Consider the following 24,258-nt stretch of genomic DNA (forward strand, 5'->3'; position numbering starts at 1 on the left):
CACCTCAAAATAAGGATAATACTTTGGGCTATTCAAGATTTCGGGCGGTGTTTCCCCTCTACTACTTGGGCGTATAATACGTGGTGATAATCCACATAATGCTGTCAACACACGCTTAAATTGTCTGTGAATTGTGTCTTTAGATCGTTGAAAACGCTCAGCCGCAACTCACATACGAATACTATGAGAAACTATAAATAAGAAAATACCAACTGCTTCTTGAATACCCACATGTCTATCATGGTGTAAAAGATCTAAAGTCTCAAGGGTTTGACATAACCTTAAAAATACATGTTTGTCCATGCGAAATGAGTCATAAATTCTATCCGGATTTCCATTTAACGACTCTTGAACATATTCATGCCCCGATAAAACTGAATTATGGCAAGGAGTCCTATCAACATATGATTGCCAATATTCATAAATATTCATACATATTAGCATATGATGTGCCATTTCTTCAAGTTCTTCCATATCTGAATCACTATCAGAGTTATTGTCTCCATTACTAGTAGACATGTCTGATACCTTCAAATATTCAAATGAAGTAACCATCACTAACATTGAAACAATAATAACATATCCACAACCATACTATTCAAATATAAAAGAACACAAGGACTATCCATTAATATAATAACATATCAAAGATATTCATAAACTCAAATAACACATAATCCATAAACTCAAATAACACATAATCCATAACATATAAAAGAAATTCATAAACTAAAAAACATATAAAAGAAATTCATAATCTCAACTAAAGAGAAACCACAATCATACTAGTATTCCTAAAGACTAGCTAACCAAGATCTCCTCCTAGCATCCGACATTGTAACAAATATTTTTCTCCATTCAATAAGCACAATTTTTTCTAGCATCTTGTTGAATGTGTCATTATCAATATCTCCCATTTCTTCAACAATTCCAATGCATTCTTCAATAGAATACATCTCCTTGGAGGTGCTAGATGCCTCAACACTCTTTTCCTTTTGAATTGTTTGCAATCTTTGAGTGATAACTTCACTGCAAACCTCCAAATAGGATTCCATTTTATCCCATTTCTTTGAGCAGCCTTTCGGTGGGGTAGTGATTACACTCTTTCTTTTTCCTTTACCATGATCAGTTTCTAGGTTAAAACCATCATCATCCAAGTCAACATCAATATGAACACCAGTGTTAAGGAAATTGTTCTCTAACTCACGCTCCTCATCTGAGTTAGGAGGAAGTTGATTAGAGGCATCGCATAGTGACGGTTTGCAGTAGTGGTGTTGAATATCTCCCCTAAAAGCTGATAGTGCACTAAACCTTGAGTACGATATTGCTTTGCTCTTGGCTTACTCTACAAACCATGACAAATATTATACTCAGACATCATAAGCAATTCACTTAAGTATGTGAAGTGAAGTGAAAAAAAAAACTTAAATAAAGGCTTGGTATACCTTAATGTAACTAGCCCAAACATCCTCTGGGCTGTGAGTGTGTTAGCATTAGGATCCCACCCAAATCCAGTATGCTCAATTAGGTCCGAGAACTCACGATGTGCAATTCGCAACCTATTAAACTTAGACTTAAGTTGTGCTTAACAACAGTGCATTTTTTTCCACATTTTGCTAACAACTCCTCGCTTATTTCAGACCAAACTTTCGTTTTAAAGGTTGATGCTTGCAAGTCACCCTTCTTCACATGATCATGCAATATATGTATAAAAAACTCTTCATGTTTGGAAGGCCATTGTACTTTTTCCTCACCATCAACATTCTTAGGAGCCATATTCTTGTAAAGAAAAAACAATTAAGACAATCCAATAATTTATTGCATTTAAGAACATCGCACATATCATCACCACATATATGAATCACATATTTACGAATAAGAAAGCATATCCTTTAAATAAATAAATACAAAGAAAAATTCAATATGAAAACATATATTGTCCTTGCTCCAGTGGTACATTTTTTGCATAAAAAATATGAACATTTTGGTGTTACCTATCCTTAAATCAAATTGTGAATGATGTTTCCACTCAATTGAGTTTGGTGACTTGGCATGGAGTATAGGGAACATGAACTAGCCAATTATTATTGGTTTATGGGATTAGTCTATTGATTGTTAGGCTATATTTTGTGGCCATTAATTTGGTTCAATTATGCTCTATTTCTCTCTCTCACACATACACAAACACAAAACACAAAAGTGCATATAAAAGTTCCTCTTTTATCACTATTCTGATTTCAATTACAGGTATGAGCAATTACAAAATCCAACTCAAAATTTTGAAAACCATTATCAAAGATCCCAAAATTAAGCACAAAAAAGAACCCATTTAAGAACATTACAAAGCTAAATTGCCCAAATGAATAATAAACACCAAAGAGAAGAAAACAGAGGAATTACCTCAGTCAATGTGAGGTTTTTGTCGTTGTTCTTCGCTCTGTTCTCGCTTCAGCTCCTTCCAAAAGTAAACTGAATAACAGACCACCATATACAAAACCCAACTCAAAACTATGAAAATCATTATCAAAGATCCCAAAAAAATACACTACAAGATATACCTCCATTAATAATGGCATAAAGCCAAGGGCTTTGGTATCCATTATCATGCGATTTTTTAAAGCAATTATCATGCCATAATTTCATTATATCAACTCGTGAGTTTGCTTCCTTTGCAAAAAAAATTATTATGCCATAATTTCATTATTTCAACTCGTGGGTTTGCCCACCATATACAAAACCCAACTCAAAACTATGAAAATCATTATCAAAGATCCCAAATTAAGCACAACAAGGAACCCAATTGAGAAAATTATAAAGCTAAATTGCCCAAATAAATAATGAAGCACCAATGAGAAGAAAAACGAGGAATTACCTCAGTTAATGTGAGGTATGCGTCACTCTTCTTCTTCTTCTTCTTATTCTTCCCTGTAATTTTTAGATGTATAAGAAACCTAATTTACAGAATACAACTTTTATTTTTAGAACAGCCATGAACAAAAAACCCTAGATCTAAAGGCACAAAATACCCAGAGCTAGAGAAAGAGGAAAAATATAGAAAATTAAAGATCTTCCAAGAGCAGCGGTTGTAGGTCTGTGGTGATGGAGCAATCAGACGAGAACAAAATGCCTTAGTGGTGAAGAGGGGAAGAGAGACTATTGCCAAAGAGAGTAGGCCAAGCGAGAGAAGAGTGGTCAAGAAAGGGGGAAAGAAGAGAAGGGTGGCGAGGAGGAGAGGAACGATTACGATAGGGAGAGAAATTGAGAGAGAGATTGAGCGATCTGTTTTGGCGTTTGTTTTACGGGAGAACAAAACATCTTTTTCTGTTTTGTAGAAAAACGTGAAGTCCAACTCATTTTATGAAAACGTTTTTGATGTTTTCTATTTTTATTTACCGAACATGTTTTGCTCTGTTTACTTTTTTAAAAAACAAAAACGGGCCTTTAAAACATAAACGAACAGGCCCTTAGTCACCCAAATAGGCATTGAAGCACATCCCAATCAAATCAAGGTCATCCTTAACATGAAGTCGCCTACCATAAAGAAGGAGATACAAAGTCTAACGGGTAGAGCAGCAGTTCTCAATCGATTCCTTTCGAGATCCACTGACAAGTGCAGGCCGTTCTTCAAAGTCTTGAAGAAAGGACAAAGAGACAAGTGGGATGAAAAAGGCAATGTAGCTTTTCAAAACTTGAAGACCTACCTCACTTCACCTCTCATGCTCTTAAAACCCATACCATGTGAAGATTTGTTCATCTACTTGGCAGTGTCCAACTTAGTAGTGAACTCAACTCTCATCCAAGAAGAGCTGAGCGCACAACATCTGGTATTCTACACGTCAAAGGCCCTCATTGATGCAGAGACTCACTATCCGAAAATGGAGAGGATCATTTTGTCCCTTGTAGTTTCCAAGCTCACTGAATCATCATCATGACAGAATTTCCTTTGAAATGGATTCTTCATAGTCCTGACACCAGAAAAATCAAGTTGAAAACTGCAAGATACTATATGAAGGACAACAAGCTTGTTCGAAGGTCATATTCCGGTCATCATCTCACCTGCATCAAGTACTCGTAAACTCTTGAAGTGCTTCATGAAAATCCACGATGGCTAGTGTGACAACCATTTTGGGGGCAGGTCATTCACTCTGAAAGCTCTAAGCATAGGCTACTTTTGACCTACAATGAGACTTGTCTCCATTGAGTATGTCAAAAGATGTAATCGATGCCAACGATATAAGACGGTTCCTCTGTTAAAGTGTACCATCCATAGAACAGCTCGTGGCCATTCATGCAATGAGCCATTGACTTAGTGGATCCCATGCCGCCGACGCTTGCCAAGACTACTTTACTAAATGTATCAAGGCTGAAGCTTTGTCTTCTACTAAAAATGCCGACGTGGAGAGATTTGTTTGGAAGAACATCATCTACCATTTTGGCTGGCTAGAGTCATTGGTCAATAACAACGAGTCGCAGTTCATTAGCAAACAGATCATCGCATTCTTTGCAAAGTATGACATCAAGCAACACCTGTCAACTCCTAAATATTCGTAAGGCAATGGCTAAGCAGAAGGATCTAAACAAGATCATGTTGGATTGCTTGAAGAAGAAACTAGAAGGTGCTAAAGGAAAATGGGTTGATGAACTGCCTTATAGGCTTATCGCACCACCAAAAAAAGATCGACTACCGAAACCCCATTTTCCTTCACCTATGAAACTAAAGCAATCATTCCCCCTCATATCACTGCTCCATCCATGAGTATGGAGGTGGGCGCCTGGATCAGAATTGTGAGTAGATGAAGGTCAACCTCGACCTGCTCGAGGAAGAAAGAGAAAAGGCTATTGTTCGAGTTGCAGCTTATCAACAACAATTGACGTCCTACTACAACAAAAGAGCCAAAGTTAGACAATTCTAACCTAGAGACCTTGTGCTTAGGAAAGACTTTATTTCAGCACACGACTCAGAAGGTATTACCCATGAAGCTCCTACTCACTTGCTTGGATCCAAGTAGATGACTAAGCCCACTTCACTTCAGTTCGAAGAAAGTTCGAGTTTTTCAAAAGAAGTGTTTGAGAGAAGATCCAAAATGTCATAAGTGAGACACAGGAAGGAATCCCAAACGTCCTAAGGGAGACATAGGATATTGCCAAAACGTCCTAAAGGAAACATAGGCAACCGCCAAAATGTCCTAAGGGAGACGTAGGCCAACTGCCAAAATGTCCTAAGGAAGGCGTAAGCAATCGCCAAAACATCCTAAGGGAGACATAGGCCACCTGCCAAAACGTCCTAAGAAAGGCGTAGGTCAATTGCCGAAACATTGTAAGGGAGATGTAGGCAACTGCCAAAGCGTCTTAAGGGACACACAAGCCACATCTGAAGCTTCCTAAGGGAAAAGCAAAAGCGCACCCTTTAAGTAAATGATGGGTAAACATTCAAGAATCCTAAGGGAGATGCATAACCAAGGCACTAGCATGTCACTCAAGCAGATTCACTAGACCTAATAAATTTTGTTTTAATAACTAAAATTTCCATAGCAAAGTGACCGCTCGACAGAGTTCAACTAAAAGAATAGGTGATCAATAGATCTAGAAGTTCAAATATATGAGTAAGCAGTCGACATGCCCAAGTTGAGCAGATCGGATGAAGTGGTCAATTGAGACCAGTTTTCCTCCACTTTTTAGCCTGTGAGAGAGATCTTGGAGGATTGTACTGCTTGTTGAGGATAGGAGTTGTTGTGCACACCAAGGTGGGTCACACTTGGGTTTTTATTTTTATTTAATTTTTTCTTCACGACAAGGACAGTTGGCAGTTCTTTGTTGTGTGGCCATCACCACTGCCAGCCATCGGCTACTAAGGCCATAAGCTGCTCTCTGAGGTCGTGGGCCTACTAGGGTTGCAACCTACTACCTTGTGCGACTTTGGCCATGGTTTGCCTTGCGGTTTGGGCCATGCCTTGAGCTGTGCTAGCCGGCTGATGCAATGTATTGTTATGATATGTCTTAAATTGCTGATCTATTTTACTCCCATATCCAAAGTTTGTCAGGTCATGAAAGGAGGAAGATGGTCTAACCCCAGCTGGTGATGTTGAGAGATGGAAACATCATAGTCTTAACTCAGATGATCAGCTCGATCTTCTGCTTGAGGTGAGTAGGATACCGTCACGTACACAAATACAGCCAAGGAGCAGGTAGCTAGTGAGACAATGGCTGATGAGTCTGTAGAAGAGGAGGATCAAGCCAAGGAAAGCATAGTGGCTGCACCTATGAGCAGGTGGCTGAGGTTGATGAGACTGGAGTTGAGGAGCACGCCAATAAGGAGGAATCTCATGCTAAAGTTTCAAAGTAGATGAAGACTTTTCGTGTTTGTAACTTTGTGGTTTTAAGTAATTAGTTTTAATTAGTTTTTTTAAATAATTTTAATTAATAATTTATTTAATTTTTAATTATGGAAAACGGTTACCCTTTTCTTATTTTATTTTTTTACAAGGCGATAAAAAAGCTGTAAAAAAATTTCGATTAATTGAAAGAAATATGGAAGCAAATACATTTAATAAGGGAAAAAAATTACATTTACTAAGGGAAAACTTGCAAAACAAAATTGGGTTAATCATTTTGTTAGTCCCTGAATTTAGAGCCGATTGGCATTTGAGTACCTCAATTTTCAAAATGGAACATGTGGTCCTTTAACTTTAGTTTCGTTAGGACAAATGGTCCTGCCATATCAATTTTTTTAACTTTTCTGTTAAATGCAGGGACAAAATAGTATTTTTATATCAAAATTGATTCAAATATAAATTAAAAAAATTAAAAAACTGAAAAATTAAAATTAAACTCTCTCTCTCCTTTATCCTGATTTCTACTCTCCCCAAACTTGAAATTTTTTTTTTTGGGTTTTTAATTTGATTTGATTATTATTATTTTAAAGATATGATTATTTATTTATTTTTTTGTTTTAATATAAAAATACCATTTTGCCTCTACATTTAACAGAAAAAGTTAACAAAATTGACAGCAAGATCATTTGTCCAAAAGAAACTAAAGTTAAAGAACCACGGGAACCAGTTTAGAAATTGAGGTACTCAAATGCAAACCAAGTCAAAGTTCAAAGACTAATAAAATGATTAACCCAACAAAATTTATGCATTTATGACATTGTTTGAAGTGTAAGTAAGGTGACACATGCCATGTGTATAAGAAAGAAAGTCCAAAAGAGAAGGTTAGAGAGAACTTGCTAGCATTCACCATTTTCTCTCCTGCTATGCTATGCGATGACGAGCCTAACTGACTCGGTTTCCATCACTTTTTCCTGAGAAACAAATGGAAACCAAGAACGAAACTTTTCCAACATCTCAGACAACAACCCATCCTTGCTCACAGGAAAAGCCAAATTTCTTCTATTGGTGTTGGGCTTTTGAGAAATGTAGGGTCCAGAAGAGGCTTTTGCGCAAACTCGGATGACTCGGAGCTTAAGGACTTGATGGAATACATGAATTCTCTGAACAACTACGAGAAATTGGGCGTTCCCAAAGATGCAGGTACGGATTCGGAAGACAAGTTTGACCTGGGTCGGATGAGATGGTTGTTGGAGCTACTGGGTAATCCTCACTCTAAGTTCAAGGTTCGAAATATCACTGGTGTAACTCTCTTTTAATGCTTGTGCTCTGTTTGGTTAGTGAGAAAAAATAACACTGAAAGTGGAAGGATTTTGTATTTTAGTTTTTGAAGGTGCTTAGCTTGACTCTGGGTTCACTTGGGTTCATGATCTTTCATAAATAAACTTCTATGCTGTTTTTTTATGTGGTTACTTTTTCTTCTCTTTATTTTGCTAATCTTGAGGACAAGTAAAATTAACTAGCATGACAACAATTATAGGCCGTTCACATTGCCGGGACCAAGGGAAAAGGATTAACCGCTGCATTTCTCTCCAGCATTTTTGAGGCGAAGGGTATTACATTGGTTGTTATACTGGGTGTGGCTCATTGGTTTTTATCGCAATATCTACTGTTTTTTTATGTTTTTAACTTACTCTGATTTGAAGTAACCTTTTTGTTGAGGAGAGGCTTCATTTATGTCTATGCAGCCTGCATATTCAAACTATCAGGGAACATATATCATTGGGAAGGTTTGGCGAACCAGTATCAGCAAAGGCATTGAGTTCTCTTTTCCGTAGGATTAAAAAGATTATTGATCTTGCAGTGGAAGTCGGAAATGGGTTTATGAGTCATTTTGGGTTGGAGCTCGTATTTGAATTCACAAAATGATTTCTTTTTCCTTTCAACATTTTTCCATTGTCGGATTTGGGCATCTTGTATTATGTTGTAAACTTGTAATGAATTGGAATTTGTTAGGTTCTCCATGCTATCACATTCACACTATTCGCTCAAGAGAATGTTGGCTTTGCAGTTATTGCGGTTATTCACTTTTCCTTTTGATATCTTTTTGCAGATAATTGCCCTTTGTTTATGCCCTTTCAAATATTTTTGTTTTTATTTCATGCAAATGAATAGGCCGGGTTAGGCGGTGCATATGATGCAACTAATGTCATTTGTAGCTCTGGACTTGCCACATCGGTCATAACTACAATAGGTAAGGAACATTTGGCTGTGCTTGGAGGTTCTTTGGAAAGCATTGCAACACCGAAGTCTGGAATCATTAAACTGTTAGATTCTTTATGTTTGTGCAAATAATCTCACGGGAGAATATTCGCTTCTAGATCCTTCAACCTTCGATCTTCCTTCTCTCTCTTCCTCGATTCCTGTAAAAAGCAGATTGGAGTAAATAGATCACACCCGGGTGTTGGCCAAAGGCCCTCCGATGCCTAAGTTAGTTCGAGTGTTTGTAGGAAAACAATAGCTAAGCAAAGGGTACAGAGTAGTGTTTATGTAGGGTGTGAACCGGGCGGCCGGAGCCGTGTGTGGTGGCAAGGGCCGTGTGGAGAAAATATGGAGAGTGGAGAGAGAGAAAGAGTTTCGGGTATTTTTCTCGGGTATAAGGAGTAGGTTTTATATACCTTGAATGATGAATGAAGTCATCTATTTATAGGAGCCTCGCTAGGGTTTCGAGAGAATATGTTGAGTTTATTCTCTACCCAAATTGTGAGGATCGAGTCGGACTGAGATAATATCTGATTTAATGATATTATCTCTTTTTATGGAGATAATATCTTAATTAAATGATATTATCTCTTTTATGGAGATAATATCCAGAGATAATGACATTATCTTCTCTTTATTAGGATAATATCTTAATTAATGATATTATCGTATTACATAAAGATAATATCATTTAATTAAGATATTTATCCTAATTAATTAATTGGCGAGATAAACTGGTTCAATTAATTAATTAAAAGAGATAATCTTCTTTTCCACGTGGCGTCTGTGATTGGAGACGAAAATATCTGCTCCCACAAATGCCCCCCAGCTTCGCGTGACACTTGTGTGGCATGTAGGAGATGAAATTATTTTTTCGGGCTCTCCAACCGAAGTCCGGGCTTTTCCGTGAGTTGACTCCTTTTGCATATCAGTTCTTAATTGGTGTAGGCTTCGATCGTTGTTGAAGTTGGATTCCCAGTAGGAAAGAGCTTGAGATTCCTTCTTGACCCGGGTTGTCCAACTTGTATAAATACAGGGCTTCTCTTCACTCTTTCTTACATCGCAAACTTAACTTCTCTACTTTCTAGCTTGAGAAAGATCTTGGAGAATTTTGTACTGCTTGTCGAAGAGAGGAGTTGCCGTGCATCCCAAAGTAAGTCGAGTCTGTGGCGAGCGATCAGGAGGAAGTTGGTGGACTGCCCCTGCTAAGGATGTCGATAGATGGAAGCAGGATGGTCCGAGCCTTGATGATTTGCTGCTGGACATGAGGAGTGTTTTGCTAAACTCCCCTAAAAGAGGAAGGCTGATGTCAGTCTTCGAGAGCTCAAGCCTGATGAGGAGATCGTGATATGCTCCGTAAAGTATGTGCGCGATCTAGCTCACTTGTTGAGAGGCAAAGAGATGCGGATGCTCCTTTTCGAAATTTGAGTCGTTTGTACGGTCGAAGATTGAAGTCGATCTGGGATCCGCTCATCCATCCAACCATCATGTTTCAACCGTGAGTCACGGCGATCAAGCATGAAGTGGATTCATAAATCGCCAATTCCTTTGGAAGTGAGGTTGTGAGAGACTAAGAAAGCAAGAGAGTCATTTGCACAGCGAAGGGCTCTTCTGCGCAACGTCGCAGCCTAATCCCAAGGTGGATAAGTCCACCCTGCGAGAGATGCTGCGTGTCTAATCCGCTCAAGATGAACTTTCACAAGTCCATCCACTTGCCGAAATGGTTCATCAAACTCCGTCATTTGGCGATCTTGGTACTTTCCCAAGTCTTTCCTTGGAAAACAAAAGGAAACAACATTTCTTCTCCTTCAAAAAGGAGGTGGGGGCGTGGAGGATCAGGCGTGGAGCTACCGAGAGTGTGGTCGATCAGACGGTGCGGATGCGATCGTGATCTCTGGCCTCGGCGTAGATGAAGACATCGAGATGCTCTATCCAAACTTGCCCCTCGAAAGTGAGGAGGCTAATCCGTGAATACCAAGGAGCCGACGCACAAGTGGCTAAAGAGGCGTGAATCGAGGAAGATGGAGCAGGAGGATGCAGATGAGGTGGTGGCGAGCGTCATAGATCAACCATGTGAGGCTTGCCAAAGCGTGGCTGATCAAAGTGACGGAAGAGGCAGTAGATCGTGATCTCTCGCCGTGTTTCAAAGCAGATGAAGACTCTTTATTTCTTTTCGCTTTTGTAGTCTCTCTGCTCGTTTGAATAATTGGTCTTGTTTGACCATCTTCTTTTGTTTGAACTTGGCCGCTTTGCTATGAAAATCTCAGTCTTTATTTTTCAACTTCAATTTGCATATTATCTTGTGAACTGCTTGAGTAACCGGCTAGTGTCTTGATTGCACATCTCCTTTTGGAGATTCATGAGTGTCAGGGTTCCTCTTGAAGGACTTCGGACGTGTTCTTCATATCCCTTAGGATGGCTTAGTCGTTGCCTCGCTCTCAAGGACGCTATGGGAAATCAGTGTGACTATCCCGCCTCCCTTAGGAAACGGATAGGAACTCGATACTTCGCAGGAGGCATGGAGACCTCCTTTAAGAAATTCTGCGCACTGGTCTCCCTTAGGACGCTTTTTTAGTGGGCTGCGCTCCAAACGGACGCTTTTAGTCGCCGCTGCCTCTCGGGACGCTGCTATGGGCAATCGTGACTATCCTGCCTCCCTTAGGAAACGGATAGGAACTGGATACTTCCCGGGAGGCATGGAGACCTCCTTTTAAGAAATTCCTGGCGCACCCTGCGTCTCCCTTAGGACGCTTTTTAGTGGGCTGCGCTCCAAACAGGACGCTTTTAGTCGCCTGCGTCTCCCTTAGGACGCCTTATGGGCAACTATATGACTATCCTTCCCTTAGGGAACGGATAGGAACACGATACCTCCCTTAGAAATTCTGCGCACTGCGCTCCTAGGACGCTTTTTATGGGCCGCGCCCATGGGACGCTCGTCGTTGTCGTGGTATTTTCTTCCCATCCATGGTGTCTAGCGTGTAACTCCTCTGCCCCGACTGGCCGATCACATAAGGGCCTTCCCAATCGGGTTTCATTTTCTTAGACCCTTGTCTTTGTGCGGATGAAGGCCTTTCTTAGCACAAGGTCGCCAAAGTTGAAACTGTCGATCTTAGCTCTTTTGTCGTAGTAGGACTTCAGCTGCGTTGATAGGAGGCGACTTCGGATAATGGCCTTCTCGCGCCTTCAAGTAAGTCAAGGTTGAGTCTCATCCGCTCGAGTTCTCGCTTATGCCGACTTCAATGTCTATAAAGGGATAGTGAGCGTGAGGAGGAATGATCGCCTAAGCAGTTCCATAGGCAAGGGAAAATGGGGTTTCGCCAGTCGACCTTGGTTTGGTGGTGCGATAAGCCCATAGTACTCCGGGGAGTTCGTCCACCCATTTCCCTTCTGCCTTCTAGCCTTTTCTTCAAGCAGTCTAATATGACTTTGTTGGATGCCTCGGCCTGCCCATTTCCTTATGGATACCTTGGAGTGGACAGGTGTTGCTTGATCTTGTACTTCACAAAGAATGCGGTGATTTGCTTGCCAATGAACTGTGAGCCATTGTCAGTGACTAACGACAGGGGCAGCCAACCGTAGATGATATTTCTCCATTTAATCGCTCCACATCGGCTTCTTTAGTAGAGGATAGAGCTTCGGCCTCGATCCATTTAGTAAAGTAGTCGGTGGCGACGATCATCATTTCTTTCTTGGCGGGCGACCGGTGGCAAGGGACCCACTAAGTCGATGGCCCATTGCATGAATGGCCATGGACTGTTTTGCGGATGATAAACTTCGGCAGGCAAATTAGGGATCGGCTTGTATCGTTGGCAACAATCACATTTTTTGACATATTCAGCGGAGTCGTGGCCCATGGTAGGCCGAAATAGCATACGCTTAGAGTTTTCGGGCGAGTGACCCCTCGAGTGGTTGCCACACTCGCCGTCGTGAATTTTGCAGAGGACTTTAAGTGTTTGAGGGTACTTTATGCAGGTAAGATGAGGGCCGGAGTATGATCTATGGATGAGCTTGCTGCCGTGCATATAGTATCTCGTGGCCTTCACCTGACCTTCCTAGCTTCGCACTTATCCGCTGGTTTCCATTCACTAAGTAGTCGATGATGGGGTCTTGCCAGCTGGGGTCCTCATCAATCTGCATTGAGTCGATCGGCTCTATTTCTTCGATGCTTGGCCGGTCAAGGTGTTCAATCTGGGATGGAGCGTCAATGAACTGGGTGTCCAGGTGATCCTAGGCTCGCCAATGCATCTGCATGAGTGTTCTCTGCCCGTGGAACTTGTTGGATGGTGAAAGTAGGGAATTCTTTCAAAAGTCCTTGGACTTTATCGAGGTACTGGACCATTCTTGGATGCTTTGCCATGTACTCGCCTGAGGCTTGATTCGTGATCAGTTGGGAGTCTGAGTAGATGGCCAGTCTCTTGATCGACAGCCTTTCGCTAGCGTAGTCCCGCAAGCAAGATGCCTCATATTCTCGCCTCGTTGTTTAAAGCGTAAAAGCCTAGTGTGATAGCTTGTTCCAACAAGGCTCCGTCTGGAGTGATTATGACGACTCTCGCCCCGCTTCCTTTGTGATTTGATGCTCGCCTACATGCAATCGCCACATGTCGCTAGGTAGGTTCGAATCGGGGGAGGTGTCATCCGCTTTTTCCTTGCTTTTGTGACCATCTTCTCTTCTTCGGCTGTCGAGTAAACTCTACAACAAAATCTGCTAAAGCTTGGGCTTTTATAGCAGATCTTCGGCCGGTAGAGGAGGTCGTATTGACTGAGTTCGATAGCCCATTGCATGAGTCGCCGAGAAGCGTCGGGGCTGTGAAGGATCGATCTCAAAGGAAATTCTGTTATGACAATTATCCGGTGTGCTTGATAGTAGGGCCTTAACTTTCTCGCAGAAACCACAAGCGAAAGAATGAGCTTCTCCATTTTCGGATAGCGAGTCTCAGATCGAGGAGAGCTTTTGAAGTGTAGAATACGGATGTTGTGCCCACTCTTCTGATGAGAGCCGAGACAGCTGAGTGGGACACCGCTAGGTAGATGTACAAGTCCTCGCTTGGTATCGGTTTTGAGAGCAATGGAGGTGAAGTGAGGTAAGTTTTCAAGTTTTGAAAAGCTACTTCACACTCGTCATCCCACTTGTCTTTGTGTCCCTTCTTCAAGGCTTTGAAAAATGGCCTGCATTTGTCGGTAGATCTAGAGAGGAATCGGTTGAGAGCTGCCGCCCTACCCGTTAGACTTTGTATCTCCTTTGTTGTGGCAGGTGTGACTTCATGTTGAGTATAGCCTTGATTTGATTTGGATGTGCCTCAATTCCTCTTTGGGTGACTAAGTATCCAAGGAATCGGCCGGACGAGACTCCAAATGTGCATTTGCTTGGGTTCAACTTCATATTGTATTTTCGGAGTAGGCTGAATGCCTCGGCAAGATTCTTGATGTGGTCTGCTCGCTCAGAGCTTTGACTAGCATGTCGCTCACGAGGTTGCCCTGGGTTCTTTAGCCCAAAGGGCATGACCTTGTAGCAGTAGGTACCTCTTTCGATGATGAAAGAGGTCTTTGCCTTGTCGTCTTCATGCATCATGATCTGGTTGTAACCGGAGTAGGCGTCCATGAAGCTTAGCAGTTGATTGCCTGAAGTTGAATCAACGAGCTGGTCAATTCTCGGCAGTGGAAAGTTATCTTTAGGACATGCCTTATTGAGGTCGGATAGTTGACGACACTCTCCATGTGCCTTTATCTTTCTTTGCTACTAGAACAACGTCGCACACCCATTCTGCAGATGAGACTTCTTCAATGAAACCGCAGCTAGAAGCTTGTCGATCTCTGCTTCAATGATGGCGACCGCGGGGCGGTTATGCGTCTCTTCGCGCCTGAGCTTGATGGTCGGGTTGACGTGTAGGCGGGCGATGATTTGGGGATCGATGCCGTGCATGTCGATGGTGACCATGCAAATACGCTTTGTTGTTCTCGAGGAAGGCTACAAGCTCGCTTTTCCTCCGGCTTAGGCGCGAGCCGATCCGCGCCGTTTTCTCCGCTTGTCGTGATCAAGGGTACTAGCTCAACGCCCTCCTCAGCTTCCATCCTTCTTCGTGATAGACTCGACGGATTCCTCGACTTGGTCCCGATTCTTTGATTGCTATTGGGAGTAGCATTCTTCCTTTTGGCTCGCCGGCCGTAAACGGATCCGCTTTCTCATCTCGCTTGTTCTACTCCCTTTAGATCCGCTGATTCTGTGGAGGAACTGTGTTTGCTTGCCTTCTTCAGCCTTGAGCCGAGCATTTCCTCGCCATTGCCTGATCGCTGTTGATTTGGCCGATCCCACCCCAAGGAATGGGGTAGCGAATCTTCTGATGCGTGGCGGAGGTGATGGCGTTGATCTTGCTGATCCATGGTCTGCCTAGAATGCCATTGTAGGGTGAGACTTCATCAATGACCATGAACGCTTAGCCGACTACACAGTGAGCGAGACGCCGAGCTCTATCGCGCCTACTGTAACTGTTGTTGTCCATTGAAGCCACCAACGACTTGGCTGATTTATTGATATTTGCCTCTAAGCCCATCTGTGGATAATCACATTGTAGAATGTTGGCTGCCGCCTCGTCGCATGGATTCTGCCGACCATGGCCCGAGCGATTTGAATGCCGGATGACAAGAGCGCATTGTGTGGTAGATCAAGGCCAATTAGATCTTTCTTTTGGAAGCCGATTACAAGATCGCTTCGCTAGCGGAAGGTCGGTTGAGACTTGGAAGGTCGGGTGACTGCGCTTGTCCTTATTCTTGCTGTTAAATCCATCGCTTCTTTGGCCCGCCGGCTTGGTACGCCGATCTCCCCGCCGCGGACTTCTTCGCGCAATTCAATCATCATCCCGCAGCGCGTAGCGTCGGGTCGGTCGCAAGACCTCGCAAAGTCCGGCCGGGAGTGATAGTCACCGCGGTATAACTCGTGTTCTCTGGATGGAAGACCTTTCTTGAAGGCAGATGATGCGATTTGGTCGTCGCACCCTACGATGTTGGCCTTTTCTGCTTTGAACCTCTTGATGTAATCTCGAATGGATTCGTCGGGCTTCTTGCGTAGGTTGAACAGATGATCTGGGTTCTTCTTGATCGTCCGATAAGAAGTGTATTCTTTAGTGAAGACATAGGCAAGTTCCTTGAAACTGTTGATCGACCTAGACGGCAGGGTGTGGAACCAGTCCCGAGCCGCCTCGCAAGGTCATTGCGAACGCCTTGCACATCAGTGCATCGTCGGCCTTGTGGAGGATCATGACACTTTTGAAGTGTTTTAGGTGGCTCTCGGGATCGGAATCTCCCTTGAAATGCGTAAACGAAGGCGTTGAGAATCGCCGGGAGCAACCGCTTTCGATTTCGGGGTGAAAGGAGTAGAGATCGCCGATCCATCTCTTACGAGTGCATCCCGAGGTTCCCGCTAGTCTTCAAGTCTCGGTCGGCCATTCACAAGCTTCTCAACGCCTTCCGCGCGCATTGCTGGGTCGATCACGCGCATTGGCGACTTGTGCGATTCGGCGATGCCGATTGACCTCCTCGTTGGTCCGCTGGGTCGGCCTCCTTCGTCCGCGCTGCCTAGGAGGCATGTTGGTGGATCGCGCTGCGAGGGATTTTCTGCAGCTTGACGGCGAGCAGGTAGAGTGCCTCTTCACGATCCTCATTGCGCAGGGTTACCGGTTGACTTCCCGGGGCCTAGCCTCGTGAATATTTCTCTCGCGAGTGGGCAATGCGGAGCGCTCTTCACGATCCTCATTGCAGGGTTACCGGGTTGACCTCCCTGGGGCCTAGCCTCGTGAATATTTCTCGCGAGTGGGCAGCGGAGCGCCTCTTCACGGTCCTCATTGCGGCGATTGTCGCTTGATCTCCCCGAGCCTAGCCTTTGAAGTACATTTGCTCGCGGGCCTAGGCGAGCATGGACGCCAAGTCGTGGCCGAGCCTTTCGCACGCTGCTTTGTGTGTGGTTTACAAATGCTTATACATGTCGCAAGCGATCACGTGGTTGTGCATCGCCTTGTCCGCCGCTCCTCGCCGACTCGCGGTGCCCGCGGCTGCCCACCGATGCGCTTGTCTATTCTTCTCTCTTCACCGCTGTTGTCCAAGGCCAAGATTTTGAGCCACGCCTATTTGATTAATGAGCTGCCTCATAAGAGCATTTTGCTGTCCATTCTCCGAGCTAGCCGGTCGACTCGTGCTGAGATCTGCTTGACTTTGTGGATCGGAGGAGAGAAGCGCAGTGGAGCGAATTGCACACGGGCTAGGGTTTCATTGGACGGTACCAAAGCATGCGTCGAAAGCGTGGTGGCAATGGAGGGAACGCTTGAAGTTGCTCCAAGACCGGGCCTAAGTCGGTGGTGGTAACGAGCCCACCTTGATGGGAGGGTCCACCATGTTCGGCGACAGCCCACGGAGGTTGCTAGATCCGGTTGCGGGTCCGGTAGGTGGCACGGTGGCGAGAGGTGGTGGTGCCACCATGTCGATCGCGGGATCGTGGGTGGAATGGCTTTGGGCCATCTCGGATCGAGCCGCGGCGGTTTTGCTCCTAGTGCGTTTGCTTCCAACCATGGTTGTTTGGAAGGCTTTGGTTGATTGGAAAATAGGAGGAACGGATTCCTTGAGCACGCGTTGAGTATAACTCGTGCCCTCTCAATGAAAGCACCAAATGTTTGTGCAAATAATCTCACGGGAGAATATTCGCTTCTAGATCCTTCAACCTTCGATCTTCCTTCTCTCTCTTCCTCGATTCCTGTAAAACATGATTGAGTAAATAGACCACACCCGGGGGGTGTTGGCCAAAGGCCCTCCGATGCCTAAGTTAGTTCGAGTGTTTGTAGGAAAACAATAGCTAAGCAAAGGGTACGGAGTAGTGTTTATGTAGGGTGTGAACCGGGCGGCCGGAGCCGTGTGTGGTGGCCGGCCGTGTGGAGAAAATATGGAGAGTGGAGAGAGAGAAAGAGTTTCGGGTATTTTTCTCGGTATAAGGAGTAGGTTTTTATATACCTTGAATGATGAATGAAGTCATCTATTTATAGGAGCCTCGAGGACTAGGGTTTCGTAGAGAATATGTTGAGTTTATTCTCTACCCAAATTCGTAGGGATCGAGTCGGACTGAGATAATATCTGATTTAATGATATTATCTCTTTTTATGGAGACAATATCTTAATTAAATGATATTATCTCTTTTTATGGAGATAATATCTGAGATAATGACATTATCTTCTCTTTATTAGGATAATATCTTAATTAATGATATTATCGTATTACATAAAGATAATATCATTTAATTAAGATATTTATCCTAATTAATTAATTGGCCAGATAAACTGGTTCAATTAATTAATTAAAAGAGATAATCTTCTTTTCTACGTGGCGTGCTGTGATTGGAGACGAAAATATCTGCTCCCACACTTTATATGCATGTTCTAGATCTTACACACAATCTGTAATATGTATAAAGATATGAAGACATACTTGGAGCCATCTTCCTTGAGTACATAGCTTTTGAACTCATCCAATCCGTAGCAGAAAGAATCCTAGCAGAACAGAACGCCTCAAGACTTCGCTCTCTCTTAGAATCTGCTTCAGCTCTCACCATAAGCAGGGCCTTTAGCTTATATAGGGCTAGGTCAAGTCGTCTCTACTCATCACCGAGGGCCGACTTGACTTATCTTCCAAGCCCACTTAATCGGTTCACGCAAAAAGGAAACAAATATAGGACTCCTTAATTAGGCTCCAAAACCCTTCCTTATTTCACAAGGTTTTGGGCCTCAAGGCATAACTTAATTAAACTCTTATGTTTTTCATTATTCTTGGTTTTTGTAATATCCCGTTCCTAAATTAATATTCAATTCTTAAATTATATTCAAGCATAAGACAATTTTACTCCGAGAGTATTTTAATGGGTTTAAAATTGACTTTTTGTTCGGGAAAGAATGGTGCTATGCTTGGATTAATTTTTTGTTATCGTTTGAGTATAAAATCAATTTTTACATATTAAGCATAATTCAGGTTCAATATATTCGGACCGTCGGATCTTGACGAAACTCATAGGATATGTTAATTGGATTTTTATGAACCTATAGGAACTTTCGGATTATTAATTGGAGGTTGTGGACCCTACGGGGACCGGGTTCACCATTATAAGAATTTAATTGTATATTTAATCTCGGGTCTTTTCAGACCATTCCAACTGTTATAACTGTTGACAATGGGCCTAGGAACTTTCTTAAGTTGTGCACACGCACTTTAAGGCCAAGGTTCAGGGTTTTGATTAAATATTTGTACTATTTTATTAATTAATTGTTTTAATCGCTTAAATAGGTACTCAGGCTCCACCAAACCCGCAAGAAGGACCCGTAAAGGGTCAGGCGATGTAATAACCTGATACTAAATTAATATTTATTTATTAATTTATTTAAATAAAAGACAATTTTATCCCGGGAATATTTTAATGGTTTAAAAATTGACTTTTTGTTCAGGAAAGAATCTAGGGATTTTAGTAGTATCGTTGCATAGACCACGTCGAGATGAGTCCGTAGACACATAGTGGGCTCAAATCAGAGTTATAATGAAGAAGTTATGATTTATGGAAGCCTAGTGACACAACCGTAAATATTTCGCAGCCGATTTCAGACGGCGAGGTCGTCCGGCCACCAATTCCGGCTCGACAACTTGCAAACTCTTCATCTCTCCCCTCTTCACATCCATACCAATTTCTAACCCCCAAATCTTAGGAATTAAACCCAAAACACGAGCCAAAGTGAAGCCCAAAAACGGGCTGTTTCAAACCTCGAGCTTCGACGGCGTTTTTGGCAAAATTTGGCCACCCTACCACCAATTGACATCCAAAACACTCCCCTACCTTCCCTCTGTAATTTCTCTCGAAGACTTGAACCAATTTCGAGTATAATTGACGTATCCAAACTGAAAACTTTCTGGGTTTTTCAAAAGAGGAAATCATTTGTTCAAGGGCTTTAACGGTTGAATAGGTCTTTGAGCAACGGTACCGGTCGTGGCAGCACGTGGCGGCGCGTCGGTAGGATGTCTGGTTGGGTTTTGGTCCTAAAATGATCCCCATGTCGTCTCGAGCACGACGGTATGCTAGGATTTCAATTTGGTTATCGTTTGACTGTCGATTAGATATCGCATATTAGACGTTATCTGGGTTTGATATGTTTGGACCATTGGATCGACTTCATTTTCAAATATGTTGATCTAAGCACCTTTAGGATCATGTAGGCATTCGCGGATCAAGAATTGGAGTCCCGGATACTCCAATTCAATAACTGTCTGATTGTGCGAACGCGAGCGTTCCGACCATTCGATTCAGACCAAACTTGCAGGGCATGTTTAGTAAATTGTGTTGAACCTATAGGAACACTCGGATTATTGATTTGAGGTTGTGGACCCCACGGGAGACCAAAATGTCCAATATGGGAATTTAATTGCTTATTTAACATCGGGTCTTTTCAGACCATTCCACCTGTCAGAAATGTTGGAAATGGGCCTAGGAATCTTTGTAAGTTACGCACACGCACTTTTGAGGATGGGGGTCAGGGTTTTGATTAAATATTTTTGGTTGGGCTATTTTATTAATGAAATGTTTTAATTGCTGAAATAGGTACTCGGGCTTCATTGAACCCGCAGGAAGGACCCTCGAAAGGTTTGGATATACAGTGAGTGGACATTTGTTTTCTAAATAGTTTTAAGAAATTCTTGAACTGTGGTTATTAATTGTTTTGCTTATGGAATTGATAACTTATGATTTCCAGTTTTCTAAATAGTATTTTATGCATATTCGAATTTAGTTTGAGAACTATTCTGAAGGAGTTTTCATGATGAGTTAAGGAATTATGTATGGCTTTCGCTTTCCAAGTGTAAAGTTTGAGTTCAAATACTTTTATAAAATTTTGTTTGTGATTAAATGAGAATGGCTTGGAAAGTAGAAAAGAAAATGGTAACAGGATTTAAGGGTTGAATGAGAAATAGTTTTATAATTTTCCAAGAAAGGCTTGTGTTTTAAACCACCACAAGTACCCAAAATATTGCCTTCGGATATAATGATGTCCACGGACATCCTAGTTGCCTTCGGTTGAGTCAGCGCATGTTTGACAGTTGCTCCACGAGTCTTATGGATATCCGGACCGTGAGAAGCGAGGAATGCAGCTCATGTTGACCAAGTGTCCCCTGAATCTTGTGAGGAATGAAGCTCGGGTTGACTTTGTGTTACCAAGGCCTGCGAGGATGTGTCGCATTATGTGATACAAGGAATTGGTGGTATAATATGGGAATTAAATAGAAAATCATGGAATTGATGAATTTATTTTGGGTACACCTAAGTGGAAATGAATTATCACTTTTCAATGCTTTCAATTGGTTTGATGATTTGACCGAATGCTTTCAATTGGAACGTCTATCACATCCATAATTCTTTCCATCTTCTCGATTCACTCTTCAACTATAGTGGGGTCACCATCACCATTAAACTCCACTGCCCTTTCCTTCCAGCCTAATCTGCATGAGTCAAAGATGCATCCCTAGTATGCCCAGTTCGAGACAAGGCCTGAGTTAACCACTCCAATGTCTGCTGAAAATTTGGGTCAATTGGTGGGGTGGCCATCGCCGGTAATGCCCTTGTCGGATCTCCTACAAATGATTGCTCAACATGTTCCACTGCCGGACCCGAAATAGGATAGCTCTCTGGCTTAGGAGGAGGATCCTATCCCCAAGTCGGTTAGGGCCAATGATTCTGTCATAAGAAACATGAATTGTTAGGGCCCATGATTCTCACAAGAAATATGAATTCATCAAAACAGGAATGCACACATGGTACGTAAGTCTACAGGAATTTAAACCTAATGCTCGATATGAAATTGACAGACCCGACTCAAATTCCACTTTGAATCTGCGCCAACCTCGTGCTGCTCAACACCTAGCAGCTTGCCTAGCATACTAGACCAAATTGCCCTTCTAACTAAAATTCAAAACTTCTTTAGGGTTTGACTTCTGTCGAAAATTCAGCAGAGTCTCCCCTATAAATTGCTCGTTTCCCAAACTTTTTCACATGTACAACATGCAATTCAAATATTCCCAATGGTTCAGCATTCACAATGTTAGAATACACACAATCCGACAACAAATCTTTGCGGCCTCAGGCCTTACAAAAAATCCTAGAGAAATATCCGAGCAATACTAATTAATTTAATTTACAGGAATAGTTCAATTACGGTAGAAATCCTACATAGTGGAAAGGATGAGTGGTGAGTGAAGACCGCCCTGTGGTTGTGCTTTGGTACACGACTACTGCCTAGGGGCGCAAAACATTAAAAGTGTGAGTGGACAAAAGAAAGTTTTGGAAAATATAATATCAACGTACTAACCCCACTGTTAAAACCATTTGAAAATTCAATTGTATCAATGTTCTATATTCGTACAAAAATCAATCATTCACTCAAATCATCAAAACCAATTGAAAGCTTTGTAAAGTGATAATTCCTTTCCACCTAGGTGTACCCATAATAAATCCAATTCCATGATTTTCTATTTAATTCCCACATTATACCGTCAATTCCTTGTGTCACATAATGCGACACATCCTTGCAAATCTCATTCCTCGCTCCTCACGGTTCGGATATCCCTAACACTCGTGGGGCAATAGTCAAATGCGCATTGACTCAACCGAAGGCAACTAGGATAACCGTGGACATCATTATATCCGAAAGTAACATTTTGGGTACCTATGGTGGTTTAAAACAGAAGCCTTTCTTGGAAAATTATAAAACTATTTCTCATTCAATCCTTAAATCCTGTTGCCATTTTCTTTTCTACTTTCCAAGCCATTCTCATTTAATCATAAACAAAATTTTATAAAAGCATTTGAACTCAAACTTTACACTTGGAAAGCGAAAGCCATACATAATTCCTTAACTCATCATGAAAACTCCTTCAGAATAGTTCTCAAACTAAATTCGAATATGCATAAAATACTATTTAGAAAACTGGAAATCATAAGTTATCAATTCCATAAGCAAAACAATTAATAACCACAGTTCAAGAATTTCTTAAAACTATTTAGAAAACAAATGTCCACTCACTGTATATCCAAACCTTTCGAGGGTCCTTCCTGCGGGTTCAATGAAGCCCGAGTACCTATTTCAGCAATTAAAACATTTCATTAATAAAATAGCCCAACCAAAAATATTTAATCAAAACCGTGACCCCCACCCTCAAAAGTGCGTGTGCGTAAAGTGATAATTCCTTTACACTTGGAAAGCAAACGCCATACATAATTCCTTAACTTAACTCAATCATGAAAAATCCTTCAGAATCGTTCTCAAACTAAATTCGAATATACATAAAATACAATTTAGAAAACTAGAAATCATAAATTATGAATTCCATAAGCAAAACGATTCATAACCATAGTTCAAGAATTTTTTAAAACTATTTAGAAAACAAATGTCCACCCACTGTGCTTCCGAGCTAGCCTGGCCCTTCGAGGGTCCTTCCTGTGGGTTCAACGAAGCCCGAGCACCTATTTAAGCGATTAGAACATTTAATTAATAAATTAGCTCAACCACAAATATTCAATCAAAACCCTGACCCTTGGCCTCAAAAGTGCGTATACGTAACTTAAGAAGGTTCCTAGGCCTGTTTTCAATAGTTCTGACAAGTGGAATGGTCCGAAAAGTCCTGAGGTTAAATAAGCGATTACATTCCCATATTGGTCATTCTGGTCCCCCGTGGGGTCCACGACGTCCGATTAATAATCCGCGAGTTCCTATAGGTTCAACACAATTTACTAAATATGTCATGCAAGTTTGGTCCCAATCGAACAGTCGGATCACTCACGATTGTTGGATTGGACGGTTACCGTTTAACCTAAACTTTGAATTATTGAATCGGAGTATCCGGGACTCCGATTCTCAATCTGCGAATTCCTACACGATCCTAGAGATGCCTAGATCAACATATTTGAAAATGAAATCGATCCAACAGTCTGAACATATCGAACCCGGATAACGCCTAATATGCGTATCCGATCGATAGTCAAACAAAGAACCACTACTACAAAAGGAAAACACGACGGAATTCACCGTCGTGTATTCTGTTTTCAAATGGTCGTGGAATCCACCGACATCTTTTCATAACAAAACCACGACGGTGAATAACCGTCGTTGTTAAAACAAAAAACGTCATCAAAAAATCAAAACCGACGTCTTTGTGCTGCAAAAAGACATAAAAAAACAGTCGAGGATGAGAATAGACGACCAATTCCAACGAAAAAACGTCGTTAAAAAGGAAACATATGACATATATTAACAGAACATGGCCGTTAAATAAATATTTAACGACAAATATAAATATGACGTCTTTACAATCATAATAGACGACGTTATTGACACCTACTACGTCACAACATTTCCAACAACCGTCGTAAAATAAATTTTCCACTTCGATTTTTCTATGAATTATGACGTGGAAATAGATGTCAGGGTCATTACTTACGACACATGTATTTACAGAGACGACGTTGAAATAACAAACAACGTCGGTTCCAAATAAATGAGAGCCGTATTACAGAATTTATACGCATATTTTTAAAATAAACGACGTGGAAAAAATGATGGGGTCATTAATTACGACACAGTAATATATAAGGACGACGTTATCGTC

At 41.9% G+C, this 24,258-nt stretch overlaps 1 protein-coding gene and 1 pseudogene across 1 annotated transcript; one reads left to right on the forward strand and one right to left on the reverse strand.

Annotated features, from left to right (window-relative positions):
- Positions 1 to 622: 622 nt before the first annotated feature.
- LOC148915054 (uncharacterized protein At2g29880-like) lies at positions 623 to 1,776 on the reverse strand (annotated as a pseudogene).
- Positions 1,777 to 3,521: 1,745 nt separating this feature from the next.
- LOC148915055 (uncharacterized) lies at positions 3,522 to 3,932 on the forward strand. The gene has a single exon (XM_089043395.1). The coding sequence runs from the start codon at positions 3,522 to 3,524 to the stop codon at positions 3,930 to 3,932; it is 411 nt and encodes a 136-aa protein (XP_088899521.1).
- The last annotated feature ends 20,326 nt before the right edge of the window (positions 3,933 to 24,258 follow it).

The sequence above is a fragment of the Prunus mume genome, linkage group LG8 (genome assembly GCF_029339155.1).
Source record: "Prunus mume cultivar Tortuosa linkage group LG8, ASM2933915v1, whole genome shotgun sequence".
NCBI lineage: Eukaryota > Viridiplantae > Streptophyta > Magnoliopsida > Rosales > Rosaceae > Prunus > Prunus mume.